The sequence below is a fragment of the Misgurnus anguillicaudatus genome, chromosome 22, assembly GCF_027580225.2.
Source record: "Misgurnus anguillicaudatus chromosome 22, ASM2758022v2, whole genome shotgun sequence".
Taxonomy (NCBI): Eukaryota; Metazoa; Chordata; class Actinopteri; order Cypriniformes; family Cobitidae; genus Misgurnus; species Misgurnus anguillicaudatus.
In genome coordinates this window covers 35,712,282-35,734,903 of record NC_073358.2, presented here as the reverse complement: position 1 = coordinate 35,734,903, position 22,622 = coordinate 35,712,282, and the positions used below count along the sequence as shown (strand labels likewise).

The 22,622-nt window shown below is 36.4% G+C and overlaps 1 protein-coding gene across 1 annotated transcript in view; it reads left to right on the top strand.

Moving 5' to 3' along the window:
* loxl2b (lysyl oxidase-like 2b) overlaps positions 1–19,378 on the top strand; it is a 38,513-nt gene extending 19,135 nt beyond the window's left edge. Inside the window, exons 4-14 of the mRNA XM_055199205.2 lie at positions 69–280; positions 3,820–4,036; positions 7,153–7,336; positions 7,437–7,594; positions 7,681–7,848; positions 11,368–11,533; positions 11,893–12,133; positions 15,433–15,548; positions 16,247–16,383; positions 16,464–16,575; positions 18,138–19,378. Coding sequence (XP_055055180.1) covers positions 69–280; positions 3,820–4,036; positions 7,153–7,336; positions 7,437–7,594; positions 7,681–7,848; positions 11,368–11,533; positions 11,893–12,133; positions 15,433–15,548; positions 16,247–16,383; positions 16,464–16,575; positions 18,138–18,208 — 1,782 coding nt within the window. The 3' untranslated portion in view covers positions 18,209–19,378. The remainder of the gene's footprint in view (positions 1–68; positions 281–3,819; positions 4,037–7,152; positions 7,337–7,436; positions 7,595–7,680; positions 7,849–11,367; positions 11,534–11,892; positions 12,134–15,432; positions 15,549–16,246; positions 16,384–16,463; positions 16,576–18,137) is intronic.
* The last annotated feature ends 3,244 nt before the right edge of the window (positions 19,379–22,622 follow it).

Sequence of the window (22,622 nt, the reverse complement as noted above, 5' to 3'; positions counted from 1 at the left end):
TGAATCCTTGTCCATCAGTAGTCATTTTAGGTTTAAGAGTGATAAGACATCTCTTGTATGCCCTACAGAGCCTGAACATTCAGGTGGAGGATGTTCGCATTCGTCCCATCCTGTCAACCTATCGTAAGCGTGTCCCAGTGACAGAGGGCTATGTGGAGGTAAAGGATGGAGGCAAGTGGAAGCAGATCTGCGATGATGAGTGGAGTCAAATGAACAGCAGGGTCATCTGCGGCATGTTCGGCTTTCCCGGGGAAAAGAAATACAATGCTCGCGTGTACAAGTGAGTACTGGGATTATCTCCACTTAAGGTGTCTTTATACATTTGCCTTTAGATTTATGCTTTTGGCATCCACTTTTATTTGAAGTGACTTGAAATATGCACACATTTGTTCGTGCATTCCCTGGAATTCCTTTGCGGAGCTCATACAAAACTCTACCAGATGAGCTAAGAACATCTTTGTGCACATATTCACCAAACAGTGAATCAAGTCTGGTATGATGAATTGTTTTAGCAAAACTGGAAAATTCTCTTGTCATTTATTTACTCTTTTGGTTTTAAATAAATCTCAGACTTTATTCTGTGGATGTTAAAAAGGTTTTGAAGAAGTAATGAAAGTGGTCTAAAAGTTTTCTGACAGCATTTTGGTTCCACTGACTGGCTGCCTGCATAAAAAAGTGATAATTGGTGACTTCATAAACATTATTTAATTACTTTAATGTACACAAAGGTGTGCATAATTCAACAAGCATGAACAGGGAAAACCGTTCTTTAACAAGTAATATACTTTAAAATACTTTAACAAGTATTTCAACAACTCAGGAGATACACATAAACCAAACAGACATACACTAAATCAGAACGAGGACTGACAAAGAACTGAACCTCAGCATGGGTATACTATATATACTTATTTTTTACTATAAAAAGAAGTGCTGCATCCGAAACCACCTACTTCTATACTATATAGTAGGCGAAAAGCTGTAGTCGTTGCAATTAGTATGTCCAAATTCATAATATTCGAAAAACAGTAGGCGAAAAGTACCCGGATGACCCACTACGGCAAGGGAGTGTGAATTTGATGGACACTTTACTATACCGTGAGTCCTGGGAAAGGAGTCAACCAAGAAGAAGAGAAAGGAAAAGAGTCGTCATATTCAACAACATCGGAAAGGAGTAGCACGGCACTATTCAAATGTAAATAGATAAAAAATAAGAACTATATTGTATGATGGAAGAGCACTTAGTTTGCAGCACTTCGACATTGGCGGAGTGCTGTAGGGGTGAGTAGTCCATAGATTAGAGCCCGACCGATTTATCGTTTTGCCGATTTTATCGGCCGATATGAGCATGTCGCAGATATATCTGTATCGGCGTATAAGCCGCAGATATGCGCCGATATGAACGTTTGTTACAGAACACATTAAATGCATTTGAAAGATGTAAGTACTTGTTTGTCCAGCAGAGTGCGCCATACTGGTTGCTAATGGTGACCCAGGTCACTCACTGTAGTGACACCATCCAATCCCCCACCCCCTTCACTTCAGTTCAGTCAGTCTCTCAGTTCAGGTGGCATGGAAGCAGTCACGCAGTGTCTTCTTCACAACATTTTTACACCTGGTATTAAGACGCGCTTTGGTCGATTGGATTATAAATGGACAAGAGAGACGCAATCCCGCTTACATTTGGTGCTTTTAATCCGTCTCTTTGTCGACTTGCGAGTTAAAACGCAAGCGGGAGAAATGACGTGAGACGGAGAAATGACACGTTTAAACTACGCGCAGCCGTGCACTTATATAACACTATATGAGATTACTGCTGCTTGTGTTGTTAGTTAGCAATTGATTCAATAAGCTCGCGCAACTCTACACCCTTGCTAAATAAAAGAGGCGGAGCGAAGACGCTTTAGTTTTATAAAAGTCTAAAGTTTGCACGGAACCCTGGGTTTGTGTTATAAAAACGTTGTGCACAACATTAAACATTAGACATTTTACCTCTTTTATGTTCATAAATACACTTATAACATGCAGTCCATTCAGGCAGAAAAATTAAAAACCCAATGCACATTGAGTTTCATTTTGTCTCATAGTTATTTTGGGAATTAGCACTGCCAAAAATGTTTCAAACAAAACCAGACATGATCCTGTTGTACCATCCCAGGATTTCATCATTTCCCTGGGGTCCCATTGTTTCCTGGGGTTAAAACCCATGACATTTGCTCTGCTAAAACAATGTTCTACAACCAAGCAACAATAAAGCATACTTTTTTGTTCTACATTATTAAGAGCCTTGTTATTTAGTTATTTCAATGCTTTCAAATCATTACACATAATCACACGAGCCAACAACCTATAAAAATATGTAGAGGAAACATGCTGTGTCTGATTAAACTAACTGTTTAAATCGTTTAATCTGGCCATATAATGTGTTGGATCTCTTAAAACATAAGACTGTTTCATTAATCAGAATTGTCATTTTTGGATGACACATATGAATCTCAATCTTTTAGCTAATGGGAAAGAGCTCTTAACAAAAAAATCCTTTCCTTTGGAAAGAACAAATATACACACATGCTGCTTTTCCATCAACATTGGTCAGAGGAACCACTGGCTACCTCTCAACAAGTCTAGGCAAACATCCCTCTTTGGATCATGACGAACGCCCTGCTGAAAGTTTTGTCCTTGTCAATCAATTTCAAGTTTCAAAATCAGAAATTAAATTTCCTGTACACATTTATATGATTATAAAGATAAATACTGTTTTCTACTAACCCAGTAATTACATTCTCTTTGTAATATATGACTTAAGATACTAATAAATCTCAAACACTTTCGTAAGTGTGTGGAAAACGGCCCTAAAACTGCAGACTTGGTAATTGATCTGTTTTGTGAGGATTCACTAAACCACAATGGAAATTTAAGCTCTATGCAGTTTTGCAAGTGTGATCTCAGTATCTAAGACTTCCCGCAGTCTTCGTTTCAGCTACATGCCTCCCTGCACATGATGTGTCTTATGAAATATACAGGCAGTGTCTGTTTTTTTACATCAGCGCTTGATGTTGGGGGAAGGAGGTGAGATGCAGCCAAGGGCCCATTTTATTCAGCGTGCAGCCAAAACGGGCTTCTGTTCAACAACGTCTGTCTGCCCTGTGGCTTTAAACTGTGCTTTCATAAGAAAACTTGGACTTTCCTTTCAGAAGACTTTACATGAATGGGTTCTGTAAATAATATATGTCTATCCCTAGCTGGAACAAGTGAACAATGTAATGTAGCTTAAATCAAATGGAATGAATACTTGTTCGCTGTAAAAAATGATGCATAAAGTTTAAACTACTTGGTTTGGCAAGTCATTTCAACCTAATATTTTAAATTTTGATACGTTGGCATAATGTAACTTATAAAAACAAGTTGAAATTGTTTGGGATAAGTTGTTTTTAACATTTGCTTATTTCTGTCTTTCAAAATCTGTGTATGTTTATGCATCCGCAGCTGTGTGCATTTGTTTGCCCATTAGTAGTTACAGTAGGTTCGTTTTTCCAGTGTGAGACATTTTCTCCAAGTCTAAATTAGAAACAAATGTGGATTGTGCTGATCGTTCTGAATGACTGTGAGTTTACCTTTGACGGGGACTGTGTAAATATACTGTACAAGCATTGTGTCTTGCCGGAATTCACAGTTTAGGATGTATCAAATCTTAAGTTATGAATCAACTTGCAAACAGACTCTATGCCAAATAGTACTGTGTAATAGCAATTAATAATGGTAATGTTAAAACCCTCAAGTTCACCTCCCCTTATTACTTTTCCTTTTTTTATTTTTCAGAATGTTTGCCCGGAGGAGAAAGCCATCGTACTGGGATTACTCTATAAATTGCACCGGCAATGAAGCTCATTTGTCTAGCTGTAAGCTGGGCCACGCTCTCTCCACCAAAGCCAATAGCACGTGTGAGGAGGGCACTCCTGTGGTGGTCAGCTGTGTCCCTGGAAGGGCTTTCGCTCCTACTCCCATGGCAGGCTACAGGAAGGCCTTCAGACAGGAGGTAAGAACCTGAGACAGATGTTGCATTTGTTCCAGACATACAAGAAGCCACATGTGTGCACGAGGCATTGCTTTGCACTGACTCTCACCGTTATGAGAGACCATTAATCATGCGGCAAAGTAAAACACCCTTTTTACCATGGCAACAGGATTTTTTTATCAAGACTAAAGGCGTGTTCATGCCAGGAAGGATAACTATAATGATAAAATTGAGTTTATACATATCACATGAACAATGTGCAAAATGTTAGAATGTAAGAAAAATTAGAAGGATCAAAGAAATTGCATTTTGTTGGTTCTTTTTTGTACCTTTATGGGTATACAACACATTGAAATATTATACCTTTTGGGGGTCAATATTATACCCTAAGGACCTATTGTGTACCTTTAAGGACCAATTTTTTACCAGTTAAATGTGATGCGGGTACAACACCTTTAACTGTATCTTTAAAGCTACACAATAGGTCCTTAAGGTACAGTAATGTACCCCAAAAGGTGCGACATTGTATTATGTTTTATATACATGTAAAGGTACATAACGGAACCTTAGGGTACCACGCTAGCGACAGAAAAGGTACAATACAGTATCCTAAATAAGCTATTTCACAAAACAGACATTTACGTAGTACAATAACTGAATTTACAAAAGTAACCCTGTACAAAAGTTTTAATACTGTATGATTTTACCTGGACAATCAATGACTGTTTTTAGGTTTTGTGACAGTTGTTCACAAGTCTTTTGTCCTGTTCATAGTTTGCTTTTCCCGCATTTTCTGCATTTTCTAACAGTGATTGTTTGTTTGATGTTGAGGTTCATCTTTTCACACACTTCACAGACATTTGAAAGACCCATATGTCTATTCCAAAAGTTGCTAACATTTACTGAAGGCAACATAACACATTAAGTCCCAGGGAATTATTGGTGTAAATTGTTATTATTATTTTGTTAAAACCTGAATGTCTACACTGCATACTGCTGTACATTGCTTATTAGTATCTATTATCTGTATTATAGGGATTGTCATGTACATAGGTAAATTATGTCGTGTAACTATTTCGTTTGTGAATTAGTGTACAGAGATACACAAAGCAGTGTGTATATCTGATGTCTATTGTTATTGGTATCGTCTCATTTTTATCAGATGTGTCACCTCCCATGTCGATCGAAAGTGCACTTCAGATTTTCACCTATTGTTGCACATGTGTATGTTGAGTGACAATTAGGGAACTTGATTTGATATTAAGATCATCAACTGTTTATGAACAAAATTATAAATGCACAAGTGAACTCTTTACATTCAATAGGTATTTGATAAATTGTCAATGTTTTATCATTCATCAGCTAAAAGAAAATCTATGTGAATACATTCTGTACTCCACTTATCTCTTCAATTTCGAGTGATTATTAAAACTTCATCTTTATAGTTTTTGTTGTCAGCCTTGGTGTAACTGGGACCAAGGTGGCTGCTTCAAACTAAAGTAAGTTACTTATTTAAAGGCGTATATGTGGCAACAGTGGCAATGTACGGCACTTTTTGAATCTTGGCAGAGATCTGCTGCAAACTTTGTGATTATATGAATACTAATGGTAGAGAGCAGGATATTTTAGGTCCCTAAAGCACTATGCATTTTGCCCAAAAATGACATCATGCTTTCCAAATTATATATGAGTTGTCCATGTGGGACCTTGCCTGTGATCTGCCACATATCATTCAGCAGAGGGCATTTGGTTCATCACTGCTGCAGTTCTTAAAATGTATAAATGTAGAATATATATTTATATGCTCAAGCTAAATAATGAAGATATGGTTGGACAATCTAAACTGAGAAATTTGATTTAAAGGTGCCATGAAATAAAATGTGGTATTTACCTAGACATAGATTAATAAAAAGAGTTCTGTATATGGTAATGACATATCGTGAGCCTCAAACAGGTTTGTTTCCTAATTTTTACGTAAACATCAAGCACGCAAAAGACTGCTGGAAAACAAACCAATTTCAGAATAACACAGTCGAGATGTACGCCTCAACATTAAATTACACATTAAAGGGGCCATGGCAAAAGACTTTTTTAAGATGTTAAATAAATCTTTGGTGTCCCCAGAGCACATATGTGAAGTTTTAGCTCAAAATACCCCACAGATAATTTATTATAGTATGTTAAAATTGCCACTTTGTAGGTGTGTGCAAAAATGTGCCATTTTGGGTGTGTCCTTTTAAATGCAAATGAGCGGTTTGTTGCAATTGAAACTCAATTGTGCTGTGAATTATTTTCTCTCTCTCCTTTTCTCTGCACTAAATGGCAGTAACGTGATTGGATAGTGCAGATTAAGGGGCGGTATTATTATAATAAGAGCTCCTTATGACATCATAAAGAGAGAGACATTTCAACGACCTATTTTCTCATGTGCTTGTAGAGAATGGTTTACCAAAACTAAGTTACTGGGTTGATCTTTTTCACCTTTTCTAGGTTGATAGAAGCATTGGGGACCCAATCATAGCACTTAAACATGGAAATAGTCAGATTTTCATGACATGGCCCGTTTAAATTAATTACAAACTTATTAAAATGCTAAAAACAAAGTTGTGACTGCTGAGGTAGCGCTACTTGCTAATTAATGCTATATGCTAACGTTTAGGCTGAATTTCTACTATTGACTTCACAGTTACGTTTTGCAGGTCCATACTGGTAAAAAAACACAAACTTACCACTCAGAAATGTCCATTAATAATCTTCAAACAATGAGTTGTTCCACAAAATCTGTATTTTCGTCTGATACAGGCTCAAACATATAAGGTCTGTTTACTAATGTGTGCTACTGACATGAGCCGCAGAGCAATCAGAGCAGTGCAATCATTTTCACACTTAATAAAGTAACATACCTTCTATTTAAATATCAAAGAACAATTTAACATATTATTCAATGCATTCTTTGGCACCTTTAACAGCCTACAAAATCCTCATTTATGATGCCCTTAGATTTTTGTATCTGTAAGCGCATGAATTTCCTGATTTTCTGGATTACTTTTCAAATTTGCATTTTCCTACATGGCGTGGCATCCAAAGAACTTTACCAGGATGAATGGTGAATTATATCTCTCTCTCCTTTTTCACAGCAACCCCTGGTGCGTCTCAGAGGTGGTGCTGTTGTTGGAGAGGGACGTGTGGAGGTGCTGAAGAACGGAGAATGGGGGACGATCTGCGATGATAACTGGAACCTCATCTCAGCTACTGTGGTGTGTCGTGAACTTGGTTTTGGGAGTGCCAAGGAGGCGCTTTCCGGAGGTCAGCTTGGACAAGGTGCGTAGAATTAAACTGACCACTCTGTCCCAGCATGAGACTCTCAACTTTACTCCAGATTCTCCCTTTACTTTTTCACTTAAAAGTGTATCTCACCCAGGAATGAGCCCTGTACATATGAACGAGGTTCAGTGTTCTGGCTTTGAGAAGTCCGTCACGGAATGTCCCTTCAATATGGATAAAGACTCTGAAGGCTGCAGTCATGAAGAGGATGCAGGTGTTAGATGCAACGTTCCTGCCATGGGCTTCCAGCAGAGAGTAGGAACTCACTGTTCTCACTGATGTCACTATGGTTTTGTGGGTGATTAAATAACAAATAGTTGACGGCTCTTCATTATCTGCAGCTGCGATTGAGTGGTGGTCGTAATCCTTTTGAAGGCCGCGTTGAGGTTCTAATGGAGCGGAACGGTTCTTTGGTTTGGGGAACTGTGTGCGGTGAGGGCTGGGGCACCATGGAGGCCATGGTCGTTTGCAGACAGCTGGGCCTGGGCTTCGCAAGCAATGCTTTCCAGGTTTGTCTAAATACTTCATCAGAAATCGACGTCTGAGTCTAACATTGATGCTTTGATTTATTATGCTGAGCTGTTTGTTGAAATGGTCTTTCACTGGATGTGTTCCTTAATGAATTCAATATTTGGCCTACAAGAAAGACATCTCACGCCCACCCACAGTATTGTTCAGATCTGTTTGTATAAGTAAACCCGCTGATCATGTGTGGTCTAAAAGTTTTTCATTGATACTGTGTTTTCTAAGAAAGCAAATGCTTAAGAAGACTCTACTTGTGCATTAGCTTTATCAAAACGTAAATGTAGTTTCCTAAATGTCTCAATCCGTTTTGATCTGCACTGATCATACTGTGACAACACAATTCCTGTGGTGTGTGTTAGCTGTTATAGAGAAATCACTGCATTTTTTCTTCTTAGGCTCCTTGTTTAGTGTAACGGCATTGAGTACATTGTTTCACAAAAGGAATTTTGTAAACAAAGTAGATGAATGCATTTTCTAAAGAACGTAATGCATTGGCAGGGTGCTTTGAATTTCTCCCTGTAGTGCAGTTTCTCTCACTTGAGTCCAAAACCGAATACTTTCTTTAATTGCTTGGGGACAAAAAAAGAGTTGTTGCAAAAAACATTTATATGTTAAGTGACCCCAAAACAACACTACTACTACTACTACTACTACTACTACTACACTATAAACGAGTGTATATTAGCAATAAAAAGTTTAGTAGCCAAAAAGTGAGAATGGAAATTACATACGTTCACTTACCATTAAACTGATCTCAGAACCAGTTAGTTAAAGGATTAGTCCATTTTCTTAAAAAATATCCAGATAATTTACTCACCACCATGTCATCCAAAATGTTGATGTCTTTCTTTGTTCAGTCAAGAAGAAATTGTGTTTTTTGAGGAAAACATTCCAGGATTTTTCTCATTTTAATGGACTTTAATGGACCCCAACACTTTTAATGAAGTTTAAAATTCCAGTTTCAAAGGACTCTAAACGATCCCAAACGAGGCATAAAGGTCTAATGAAATGATTGTCATTTTGACAAGAAAAATAAAAAATATGCACTTTTAAACCACAACTTCTCATCTATCTCCGGTCCTGTGACGCGGCAGGTCACGGATGACGTATGCAAAACTACGCCCCAGTGTTTACAAGTGTGTAGAAAGAGGACCGTTCCGACGTTGTTGTATGTTGAATGATACTAATTATTGTCTTTTTGTCAGTTTATTGTTTAAAATGGTCCCCAAATGTGCGTTTCATATATGTAACACGTGACATTTCCACGGCATTACGCAATTACGTGAGGTCGCGCTGGCTCGTCACAGGACCGGTGGAAGACGAGAAGTTGTGGTTTAAAAGTGCATATTTTTATTTTTATTTGTAAAAAATGACAATTGTTTCGCTAGATAAGACCCTTATGCCTCATTTGGGATTGTTTAGAGTCCTTTGAAACTCAGTTGAAACTGCAATTTTATACTGCATTAAAACTATTGGGTGTTGGGGTCCATTAAAGTCCATTAAATGAGAAAAATCCTGTAATGTTGTCCTCAAAAAACATAATTTCTTCTCGACTGAACAAAGAAAGACATCAACATTTTGGATGACATGGTGGTGAGTAAATTAACTGGATTTTTTTTAAAGAAAATGGACTAACCCTTTAAACAATAATTGTAAAAACAACTAGGTTGTTTTTATTAGGTTGTCCTGAGAAATTAGTATCATATGATTCTATTTTGTGTGATGTTTTGTTATCTTATTTAATTCCAATTAGTGGGACTGTTAAGTATCCAAATGTTTGCGAGTACGTTATAAGGCTAATGAATATATGTGTAGCCTATATACAGGGTATGTACACATATATGTATGCATATAATATGCGTCTGACAAGTTTTGTTGTACATGAGCATTTTTTAAGCATCTTATTAATGAGCATTTTTTATCAGGCTCTTGATAGATTCTGCCAACAAAGTGGTATTTCTGAAAGGCCTGAGGCCGGGATTAAGCGGATTTGAAGTGAAAGTATTTGATGAACGCATAATACGTGCCAAGAGCATTCGGTTAATACAGTATATCTGATTTTTGACAGAGCATAATTTTTGCATATATACATAATTCTTTCTGATATGAACTAACTTTACATTGCTTTGATCTGTGATGTTTGTGTACCGCTCAGCTCTATCACACTGAAGGTAGTGAAACCATCTCAAGTACAAGAATGATGTTTTTGATAGGAAACAACTGTAATTAGTAAAACAACCAGATGTTTGGGACTTGTTTGTTTTTCATAGCCTTAATTACATGCTTTCTTTTCGGCTATAGATGTCTGTGCTTAGTTACCAAGAGCAACCATTACTCCCTTCTGGTTCGCCAGCATTAAAGATAAACTGTTACACCTGGGAAGCGATCCCAGGACTTTTTGTTCCATGAAGAAAATTATAGGTTTTCATCAGATAGATCTTGAATATCTGATAAGAGAGAGATAAAGGTGGAGACGTTGCTTTTGAAGACGTTACTGTTCTGTCGAGAAGTGATTTATGATTGGAGATGGTTAAACAATATGGGTTCTTACATGTATGTATGTGAATAATACAAAACCTTCAGTTCAGTAACTAGAACAAAGATCTACAATCCTGTTTTGCACTGGAAGTAATTAGGTGTGAATTTTTCTATCCCATGGCTATTATGTGGCAACGATTTGCTGCTTAAGATTTACTTTTATTTCCTCCATTAGAACAAAGGAGTCCTGGAGGTTTTGCTATAGTGTTGTGGACAATAGCGCCATCTTCTGGTTATTTGTTTTTTTACAGTCACTGATTTGTCATTTTTTTTAAAGGGGACATTTCACAAGATTTTTTAAAGATATAAAATAAATTTTTGGTGTCTCCAGAGTACGTATGTGAATTTTTAGCTCAAAATACCATATAAATAATTTATTATAACATGGTAAAATGGACACTTTGTAGGTGTGAGCAAAAATGTACCATTTTTGGGTGTGTCCTTTTAAATGCAAATTAATAAATGCCGGTGTCCTGGTTGGATAGTGCAGATTAAGGGGCGGTATTATCCCCTTCTGACATCACAGGGGAAGCCAAATTCCAATGACCTATTTTTTCCACATGCTTGCAGAGAATGCTTTAACAAATTAAGTTACTGGATTGATCTTTTTCACATTTTCAAGGTTAATAAGCACTGGAGACCCAATTATAGCACTTAAATATGGAAAAAGTCAGATTTTTATGATATGTCCCCTTTAAAGGAATAGTTCATGTAAAATAATCTCATAATGTACTCAAATGCATTCAAATATCAATTCCTCTCATTTTAAAACTGTTTATGAGATGTGCTGTGTGTACTATAAACATTATAGTACTGTTATTTTCAAATAGTTATGATTAAATAGTGTGTTTAAGTAGTTGCTTAAGTATGTATGGTGTTTTTAATTATGTATGGTGCTTCAGCAGTTCTTTAATATCTCTAAATCCGTTTTTGCTGAAGAGAAATGTGCTGATATGTTTGTACAGGAGACGTGGTACTGGCCCGGTGCAGTGGATGCAGAGGCTGTGGTTATGAGTGGGGTGAGGTGTGCTGGAACAGAGATGTCTCTCTCTCACTGTCTGCATCATGGTGAATATCTCAGCTGCCCTAAAGGTGGAGGACGCTTTGCTGCTGGAGTTTCCTGCTCTGAGAGTAAGAATATTCAAATCTAGATATTCTTTTGTTCATGCATTTATAACATTGATGTATTCCTTACGTCTTTTTGGCTTTGATGGAGCTTCTTTGAACTATATGAGAATGCACCATTGTACGACTTTACCTACAGTAATAACATTTCGGAGAAACACTGTCCTCTACTGGTCACATAGACACGTTGTTTGAAAATATGAATGCTGAACAATAACTCACAGTACCTAGCATCATGTATAGAGCTTATAGTGGAATATGCGTCTATACTTAATGACCTAAACTAATCAATTTTTTTCTAATTTAAGTCGATAACACAACACTCAAAAGTTTATGTGTAAATGTTTTCCAAATGTTTCCTCCAGCTGCCCCAGATTTGGTGCTGAACCCTCAGGTGGTGGAACAGACCACGTATTTAGAGGACCGTCCTATGTTCATGTTGCAGTGCGCCTATGAGGAAAACTGCCTGAGTACCACCTCCAGTTCCACTCCAGCTAACTCCAATCGCCGACTCCTCCGGTTCTCCTCCCAGATCCACAACAACGGACAGTCCGACTTCAGACCCAAAGCCTCCAGAGAAACCTGGGTTTGGCATGACTGCCACAGGTGAGGGGTCTAAAAACTGCTGGAGACATTAGAAGTAGGGCTGCATAACAATTGTTCGTGACTAATCGTTTGCATAATAAAAGTTTTTGTTTACATCATATATGTGTGTGTAATGTGTATAATAATTATGTATGTATAAATACACATACATGAATAAAAATATTTATAGATGAAATATTTATATTTAATATAAATTATACATAAATCTAAAAATGTATATACACATGTAAATACTTCTTAAATATCTACATGCGTGTGTATTTATTTAGTCGCGATTAATTGTTATGCAGCCTTAAATGCGACATTTAAGAAGTTGATTTCATTTATTTACAGTTTATTTTACATTTGTACACTTTGCAGATGATTTTATTGAAAGTAAGGACAGTACAGTACATTAAGGGTAAATGGATTTTCTGTATATACAGTACTGTGCAAAAGTCTTAGGCCACCATGCTACCATTAGATTTGTTGTTTTTTACAATTGAATAGTGATCATATTTATGTCTCTTATTAGAATACAACCAGAAAATACAGGAAATGTGTATGTAGTATTAAAAACAGTTTAAAAGTATAAGCTGAAGTATTTAGGGTAAACTCCCCTTCCACTTGAGCAATAGCAGGCAGCTGCAGGATCTCTTAAAACTAAATTAAATTAAATCCTAATTTCTAATTCTAATCGAATTACTTCAGCCATTTAATTTCTTCAAAAAAGCTCAAGATGTGTTTTCGTGCCAAGAGAGGTCACACTAAATACTGACTGATGCCTGAAGAAGACATTTAGTTCTGAAAATGTTTAATTTTGTGTACATATTTCCTGGATTCTCTCTTTTTATCTTAAAGAAGAATGAAAAATATATATGGATGGAGATTAAAACTTTGCTAAAACAACAAAGCTGGTGATGGTGGCCTAAGACTTTTGAACAGTACTGTATGTTCCCTGGTATTCACAACTTTTGCGCAACTGATGCAATGCTACTGTACATACAATCTAAAGATGCTGGGTTATTTTTAATCCAGTGTTGGGTCAAACCACCCGTTGGGTTAAAGGGATAGTTCACCAATTCTGTCATCATTTACTCATCTTCGAGTGGCTGCAAACCTGTATAGGCAACATTTTGTTGTTTTGCTGGACACAAATAAAGATATTTGTACTCAAGCAGGAAACAGATGCACCATTTACTTCCACAGTAGGAAATAAAATATGGAAGTCAATGGTGCTCCAAAATATTTGGTTAAACAAACATTTCTCAAAATGCTTTCCTTTTGTGTTCAGCAGAACAAAGAAATGTATGCAAGTTTGTAAACTTGAGGTTGAGTTAATTCCATTTTTGGGTGGAACCATCCCTTTAAAGTAACCCCAAAAAAGTGTATATATTTGATACAACATTGGGTTTAAAAACAGCATTTTGGATTAAAACAACCCAGCATAGGTTAAATTACAACCTCTCAGAAAATAGCTGAGAGCAGGAATGTTCCCCCGAGTGTATGTGAGTCCCCCCTGTTTTTTTTTTTTTAAATGATTGTGTCTGAAAAGTATCCTAAATAAAAAATATTAAAATGATTAACATTTTAATGATGTCCATAGTCATATGTACAGTATGAAATGATTGATAAAAAGCCCCAAAATCTAGCCCAGGGCTGCGTTCTCCGATAACGTTGTCTCTTAGCGCGCTACAAAGACTCAAAAGGTACACCTTAACTAGAGGTATACCTTTCCTACGTGTGTTCTCCGAACTATACCTTAGGATGTTGCTTAAGGAAACCTTCTTAAGTTCGACCTTAGCGGGTGCTATCCAAGGTGGAGGTGCTGAATAGGTTGATATCGATTGCTCGACAATCAATTATTCACTTTATGTAATAGGTTTCGCTGCGTTATGAGATAGCGGGGTTCTTTATTAAAGAAACATTTTAGAAATTGTTCAAGTTAAATTTATTAGGAATATCTGTTTAAAATATTTCAAATTGCAAACAACTAAATTCAACCTTTTATTTTATATCAAACCCGTACAAAACCAGCAACTTTATTTCCAAACGTATCATGTTTAAACCGCTCCAATTCTTCCGCTATGCCTTCACTTGAAAGGATAATTTATATTAGGAGTTCCCAATAAGTGCGTTGCACAGGGGAATAAAGTGGGTCGTGCAAGTACTTGGTTGTGCATTACACTTAAAATATATAAAAACAAACTGTTGTTGTTCATTAGTTCACGTGTTTATTGTGCTTGGACAGTGGATGCGCAAGCAGCGTCGTTACAATGCGGATAAAGCTTAATGGACGCATTTCAGGAGCCTGTCTGTCTACCTCAAATATAACATATAAAATATATATATTATATTATAAATAAATATATATTATGATTACTTTAGATTTTAGCTTTGATTAGTTTTAATGTGGAAATTGTGTTGACCTTATAGACTATACAAGCAAGTGCGCAGTTTATTTTGAATGTTATAAAGAATATGGCATGCAGTTGCCTTAAAGTTATAAAACATTAAAAAACTTTGATGCAAAGTCGAAATAACATTAACAATCCTAATTAGTTTTTTATTTTTTATTTTACCCGATTTATTAATGCAGCTAAAATACTTGCCGGTAGACTAAGATTTAACGGATATGAAATGCACAAATGAAATAGTAGGATTCGCTGTATAGCTGCCAGTTTCACCAACTCCATCACCCAAAATAAATTTTTTAATAGTTTCTTAAGCCTGTAGCATTTAATAGTTCGCTGCTGATGTCCCTTTGGAAAGGCTCTCTTTGCCTAATTAAACACGGAGTGTATTGCAACTTTTTATTTTTTTTACAAATATTTAGTTATATAGACTACAATGTAAGCTTTTATGAAAGTGATGGCCCCTAGTGGAGTCATGTGGGATAAGGTATAGCTAAGAGTGCTCCAGACCAACCTTCCGAACGAACGACTTACAGAAGTGATACGTAACTAAGAACGTTTCGGGAAACGCGTATTAACGATAAGGTACAGCTTAAGGTACAACTTAAGAACGACGTAGCGTTAAGGTAGTTTCGGAGAACGCAGCCCAGGACAGTTTGTGCTTGCTGCATGAAATTCATAAATCTCAAATGATCTCATAAATCAAAAGTTTATATACATGACATGTTTAATGTTCTTTTCCAGTATTAAATGCCCCTATTAAATATTTAAAAAGCACATGTAAGCTATTAAAATTTTATTTACTTTTAAAAGCAAGGCTTGTTAAATGTGTTGTAAAAGTTTAAATGATGAAGGTATTTCAATATGAAAGCAAAGGAAAACATATTTTTTATTTTTCTGTTCCAGACATTATCATAGTATGGAGGTGTTCACCCACTATGACCTATTTAGTCTAAATGGAAGCAAGGTTGCAGAAGGACACAAAGCAAGCTTCTGTCTGGAGGATTCTGAGTGTGATGAAGGTACAGATGAATGTGAATTATGTTTTTACAACCCTGTAAACATGGGTGGAGCGCTTTTAAAAACAGCAAATTCTCTAAATTCAAACATTGTTGAATACATTTGGGAAGTACACATGTGAACAAAATGTATAACACTAGGCTAGTAGTTTTGGAATATTTGAATGGAATAATTTTACTGTTGTGTCTTTAATATACAGTACTGTGCAAAAGTCTTAGGCCACCATGCCAGAATTAGATTTGTTGTTTTTGCAATGTTATAGTGATCATATATAATTGTTTCTTAGTCTCTTTAATAGAATACATCCAGAAAATACAGGAAATAGGTATATAGTATTAAAAACTGTATAAAAATGTAAACTGATGTGTCACGTTTTTAGGGTAAACTCCCCTTCCACTTGAGCAATAACAGGAAACTGCAGGATCTCTTAAACCTAAATAAAATTAAAACCTAATTTATAATTTTAAAGAAATTCGTCTTTTTATTTCATTCTGCTCAAAAACGCTCAAGATGTGTTTAGTGCCAAGAGAAGCCTAAAGAAGACATTTAGTCCTGAAAATGTTATCATATTTCCTGTATTATCTGTTTGTATCTTAATAAAATAGAAATAAAGTAAAACAGAAATCAGCGCAGTAAGTTCAAATATGGTGGCATATGTTAAATCTCTTGGTGAAACATTCTTTATGTTGCTGACTGTCAGGAATTGAGAAGAGGTACGAGTGTGCAAACTTTGGTGAGCAGGGCATCACAGTGGGCTGCTGGGATACATACAGACATGATATTGACTGCCAGTGGGTGGACATAACAGATGTTAAACCAGGAGACTACATGTTCCAGGTAAAAATGGCATTTTTGTGTTCAGCTGAACAAACTTATTCAGCATATTTTGTCCTAACTGAATTCACTCTCTCTGACAGATTGTAATTAACCCCAATTATGAGGTTGCTGAGTCGGATTACACCAATAACGTTGTCAAATGCAGATGTCGATATGATGGCCACCGTATATGGATGTATAACTGCCATATAGGTAAGCTCCTATGGAAAAGTCAGCTATGTTTACATGTCAACGATGTAGAGCTCAACAGAAAAGTAAAAAAAAATCACGTACACTCTGGACAGTGCTGTCAAAAAGATTTGCGTTTACACCAGTGGCGGCCGGTGACTTCTTTTTCGAGGGCGCACGATGCGAAGTTCGTCACAACATGTATGTAGCCCATCATGTGTGTGGTTTGTAATTTCAAAATATGAGATTCTCACATAATCTCATGTGTAATCAGAGTTTACTGTTAAGGGAGTGTCTTGCATGTATTTTGTGAACGTGAGCGTCTCTTTTATCATAAACGGTTTTGACGCGTGTGTAGCAGGCACTTATTTTGACAAAACACGTGATGCACATGGTTCACATGACTCAACAAACACATATTTTGAAAACACGAGCAACACACATCACAATCCAAACACATATTTTGAATTTGCACCCCTCGGAAGAGGCAACTAAATACGCTGTACATGTGTCAGGCCAGTAGATGGCGATGTTACTTTATAAAGAAACACTACATGCCTGCGCACATACACATTCTTTTACAGTGATAAATACAAACAATCTATACGGCAAAAGCATCATGTTTTGTTAAGAAGAACGATTATTACTACAAGTGACCCCAAAATTTGTATATTTTGTTGAAGAAGTGTTCATAAACTCAGTATTTTGATCAGCACAAACACAGTAGTGTAGGCCAACATTGCTTTTTTAAGTATAATCATGCATAGAGACAGAGCCTGAAAACCACGCCCACCGAGGGGGAAAACAATCCATCCTTCTCCATTGACTTTATATTGCGAGAGACTGCCTCCTTGTCATTTCTGGCTTATAACAAGGACAGGATGATGCCTGGGAGCTGCTGTGTGACGGGATGTGCGGCTGGCAAGCCGGAAAGCCCAGAAATAAGTTTTTATAGGCTGTCGACCCCAAAAAATTAGCGTTTAAAGACACAAAAGCGGGAAAATGGCAACTTTTCATAATAAAACTATTATTAAAACTACACCCACTATAGGGAAACATAGTTTGCGACGCACTTTTGTGTATTTAAACGCTCGTTTTTTTGGGGTCGACAGGTTATAAAAATTTATCTCTGGGTTTTTTAGCTTGTTAGCTATACACCTTGTCACACAGCAGCTTTTAAGAATAATTCTGTTTTTGTTTTTGTTTTAGTCTCTTGAGATACAAAGTCAATGCAGACGGATGGATTGTTTTCCCCCCGGTGGGCATGGTTTTCAAATTAGCATAATTAGCATTATCTGTCTTTATGACTACACATACGCATGACATCACAGTTATCACAGATTCACCGCAATGTAGTTTACATGAGACGACAAGGTGTCGTTTTCAAAAACGTTAAAACCTGTCTTCAAAATTATGCATTTTCAGGACCCCTAAATGCCATTGTAGTGTTATAAACAGCCAAATCGTTTCAAAACTTTATGAAAATATCTTACTTTACCCAGTTTTTTATGACTTTACCTTCACTGTATACTTTTTATGACAACCCTCTGCAGTAAATCAGTCCCTGATTCTGTGCCTCTTTTTAGGTGGTTCCTTTAGTGCCGAGACAGAAGACACATTCCCTGGCTTGATCAACAACCAGGTTACCCACAGGTAAAACAGAGGTGCTAAAAAATCCAGAAAATCCGGCCAACCAGTGAACTCCTCAAGAGGCATGAACCACTACACCTCTCTAGAGGACCTTTCATCTGTAGGCAGTCATTTCATGGTACTCCTTCATCTACGCTCAGTGCCACCACATATCCAGTGCTGTACCATCTATCTGAACATCTGACTTTCAATCTCGAACTCAAATTCGAGAGAAGAACTCTGAAGACAGATAAACTGACCGTAAAGGTGCTTTCCTGGTCACCATTGAGCCAGGACCATTTCTGAAACCTCCTTCTGTGTCAGTTAGCTGCTGGTTGTGAAGATGAAACTTTCACGTAAACTCACATTAGACATGAAAGGAACTCTGGTGAACTTTGTTTAACTTGACAGGACTTGTGGTTTAGGTCATTTCATAAGCATTTTTAAAGGTAAGAGGACATGCTCATTAAAATATTACATGAAAGAAATCAGAAAAATAAAGGCTTGAAGCAACCATTTCTTTTCTTTTTTTAGTGTCTCATGCATTTTAGCTATGCTTTACCATTCTAAATACAAGGTTGATGTTTTTTTGTTTGTTTTTTTCTTATATTATTGGTTATTATTTAAGTGTTTTATGGTTTTGGCTGCTCATACGTGCCATTCTTCCCGGACGCGTCCTGGCCAGGATTTCGGTGCGTCTTCCGGAAGTCGTATTTGTTGACAGCATACGCCATTTAGTTAAAAACATAAGACATAAAATCGTAGTTTCATTCTTACCTTAAAATGTAACGGTTGCTTTTCTGTAATAATAATATTAATCATCTATGACGTATGCGGTCCACAAATACGACTTCCGGAGGACGAACCCGAGGTCCTGGCCAGGACGCGTCCCGGAAGAATGGCACGTATGATCACCCGTCTGATCCTTTCTACCCATTTTTGATTGTTTGTGCATCCTTATTATTTAGTCGTGCAAATATTATATAACTTATTTTAAGACAGGGATTTCATAATGCTTTGTCTTTGTTTTGTCAATGTGGAATGTCTTTTGTTCTGTCAGTGGTGCTAACATATGTTTTCCTCTGTTTTCTGAGGGAACGTATCACTTTTATATGCATACTTGAATCAATGTAAAAATCGTGGATGTATGCGATGTAGCAGAATAAACATTTGTATTATTTGGCAAAGAGAACAACAACAGCTGATATTTTAAATACACTTTTACAACTGACTAATTCTCCTAAATGTATTACAGAAGTTTGTAAAGATGCCGTTCTTCTACAAGCAATGTAGAAAAAAAACTTGATGCTATACGCAATTCAACCACTAGAGCGCACTGTAGCATTAAGATATAAAGACGGTGGTCTTTCAAATCCCGAATACCAGTAATGAGGATCATAGGGTATGTCCAGAATAGCAAACATACAAATTGTACATATTGTGCATGGTATTAACATTTTCTTAATGCAAGAAATACCCGGATGACCTATTTTCCCCCAAAACGTTTGTCAACCTACTCCCTGTTTTCTTATGACATCAAAAACTTTCTCTGGGCAGCCATATATAACAAATAGTTTAGTGCTTGACAGAAATGTAATAGACTGATGTCTGTGTGCTCCTTGAAACATTCAGTAGTTCACGAAACATGACTATACTTTACTGTACTGAATTTGTTTATAAGTGTTGCGCTGTCCATGCTTTCTGCTGGAAACTTCATTGATCATGATGCTACTAGAGTTACTGTATGGAAACACTGCTGTTATCTGATGTCAGGCTGCATTTGATTTTTACCAAACAGAGCTTTGCCTTTATGCCAAAGAGCTCAATTTCAGTCTCACTTGACCACAAAAATTCCTTCCAGAAGGTTTCAGATTTGACATACATAATCTATAAAACCTCACACAACTTAATGTTTCTCAAAATGACCAAATCTGACATGCTGAAGAAATTATTGTGTCTGGAAAGCTTCTCCCACTTGTTATACTGTAACTGAGCGCTTTCCTGCCAATTATATTTTGTCTAATTGCTCGGTTTGGTAGGATGAAGTCTTCATAGTGTCTGGGTTGTGCGTTTTTAAGCAATTACCTTCCAGGAATTTGCAAAATCTTGCCAAACGTATATCCTTTCCTGTTCAGCATTCATGACAGCAAGATTGGTCTACTTTTTTGTGCTAATTTTTGTGCAGTCAAGCAATTTAACACATGTGTACATTGTTATATTTAAAGTAATGGGATATGCAACCCAGCTGGTTAACAAGTTAAACACTGTCATAAAAAATGCTCAATAAATCGTCCCAAGCTATATCACTGGGGCAGTACCCTTAAAAAAGTCCTAATATGTACCATTTAGGTACAGATATGTACCAATATGTAACTCTGAGGTACTAATATGAGGTGTAAAGGTGTATTTTTTTGAAAGGGTAGCACCCAGGTGACAGCTAGGGACCATTTATTCTGACAGTGTAGTTGTTCTTCATTAAACTTGAGCTTTTCTATTTTATTTTTTCCAGAATATGATAAAGAATTACTTTTACAAGAGCTTTTTCAAAAAGCTACAATACTGGTCTTTTTAGGCCAATTCACACTGATCCAAGAACAACCAACTCCAACAAATGCCTACATTTTAAAGTATCATTTACTTTGATCCAACAACTACCAACAGGGGTTTCATACTGACCCAACAAATGCATTGGTGGCGTTTGCTGGATCAGTGTGAATTGGCCTACAGCAAAAAACTATTAAAAATAGTGTTGGAATTAATAAAAAATCACATAAAAAATGGCTGAATTAAAAGATTTTAGATGTCTCTGAAAAACTGAAAATAATGGGTAGACCGGTAGCCTACATTTTTTTGTGTCAGTTGGTACAACCAGTGTAAAACTAGGAAAATGCTATCAAACATTTTTTTATTTGTAACTAAAAAAATAATATTATGAACTTCAGAGGCAAAAGTTTTAACCCACATCCAAGCAAATGCCTGTTCAATGTAAATTAGTTGCAAAAGTCAGGTGGAGCAACCAGAAAATGAAAGGGTGCAACTGCAATAAATGTCCCTATGAAATAAAACTAGATAGATAGATAGATAGATAGATAGATAGATAGATAGATAGATAGATAGATAGATAGATAGATAGATAGATAGATAGATAGATAGATAGATAGATAGATTCGTTTTGAAAAATATGAATTACGTCTATTTTAAAGTTTTTTTAAAGCTTGTTTTGTCATTGACCCAAATAATAATGCTATACATCTTACACAGAACAAGAATAGTATACAAATGTTACACATAATGCAGACTGATCTCATGGAAAGTCGTATAGTCACGAAAAATTTGGTGTCCATGGCAGCTTTTTTTCATGCCAAGGGCACAAATGTCTTTTTCGTGTTACTCGCACGAATTTCTATAAATAGTTTTTGTGTCCGTTGCGTGACTTTCTTTTTCGTTTCATTTTTGTATTGTTTTCTCATCGTTTTTTTTTACTATTTTCTTACCATTGTCACTTGGGGTTGTAAACCAATACATAAAAGTACACATCCTAACCCAAACCCCAAAATCTAAACCCAACCCCAAGCAACAATGATTTAAAAATAGGGGTAAAAATGAGAAAACAATACATAAAATGACACAAAAAAGAAAGCCACGAACACAAAAAACAATTAATAGAAATTTGTGTGAGTGACACGTAAAAGACATTTGTGTTCAAGGCACGAAATAAAGCTGAATTTCGTGCCATGGATACGAATAAATGGATAAAATTTTTGTGACTATAACACGACTTCCGTGAAATCATGTTGCCATCATGCTACAATAGTATATAATATATAATAGCATACAAATTTCATAAAACATCCCAAACTGACAGCATATTCATTTATACATGGAATTAAATCATATGAAATTAAGCAATTAAACTATCCCAGGATTAAATATTAAACAGTTATTTTAATTTATTGCATATTTCAAGCTTTTTTATGATGTGTTTGTAATGATTTAATCTCCTACACAGGAGGAGGATCCGACGAGAACCAAACACTTTACACATTCGCTTTTTTCTCAACAGAAGAAAAGTTTGTTCAAGTCTGCAGCCAGAAATGAGAACATTAAAGATTTCATGTCTGTCCGTGAAACGGTAAAGTTAAACAACACTTGATAGAAGTACACCATGTCTCTTAGAGAGCTGATATAATCGTTTCCCACACAGAGAAAGAGAATATCTAAATTAAAACCATTCAGAAAAGGCAGGTAAGCCAAAATTGTGTTGGAGAGAAAGACTGGAAATCAATATGTGTTTTGATGAAATGCCTGCTCATGGCTTTTGTCCCTATCGGGAAAAATGGAAAACACAGAGCATGCAGAAACTGAGATTTTTGCAGTCTGTTAAACAGCCAATGTATGTTCTCAGACTCTTATGCTTCTCTGTTCTCCATAGGGATTTTGAA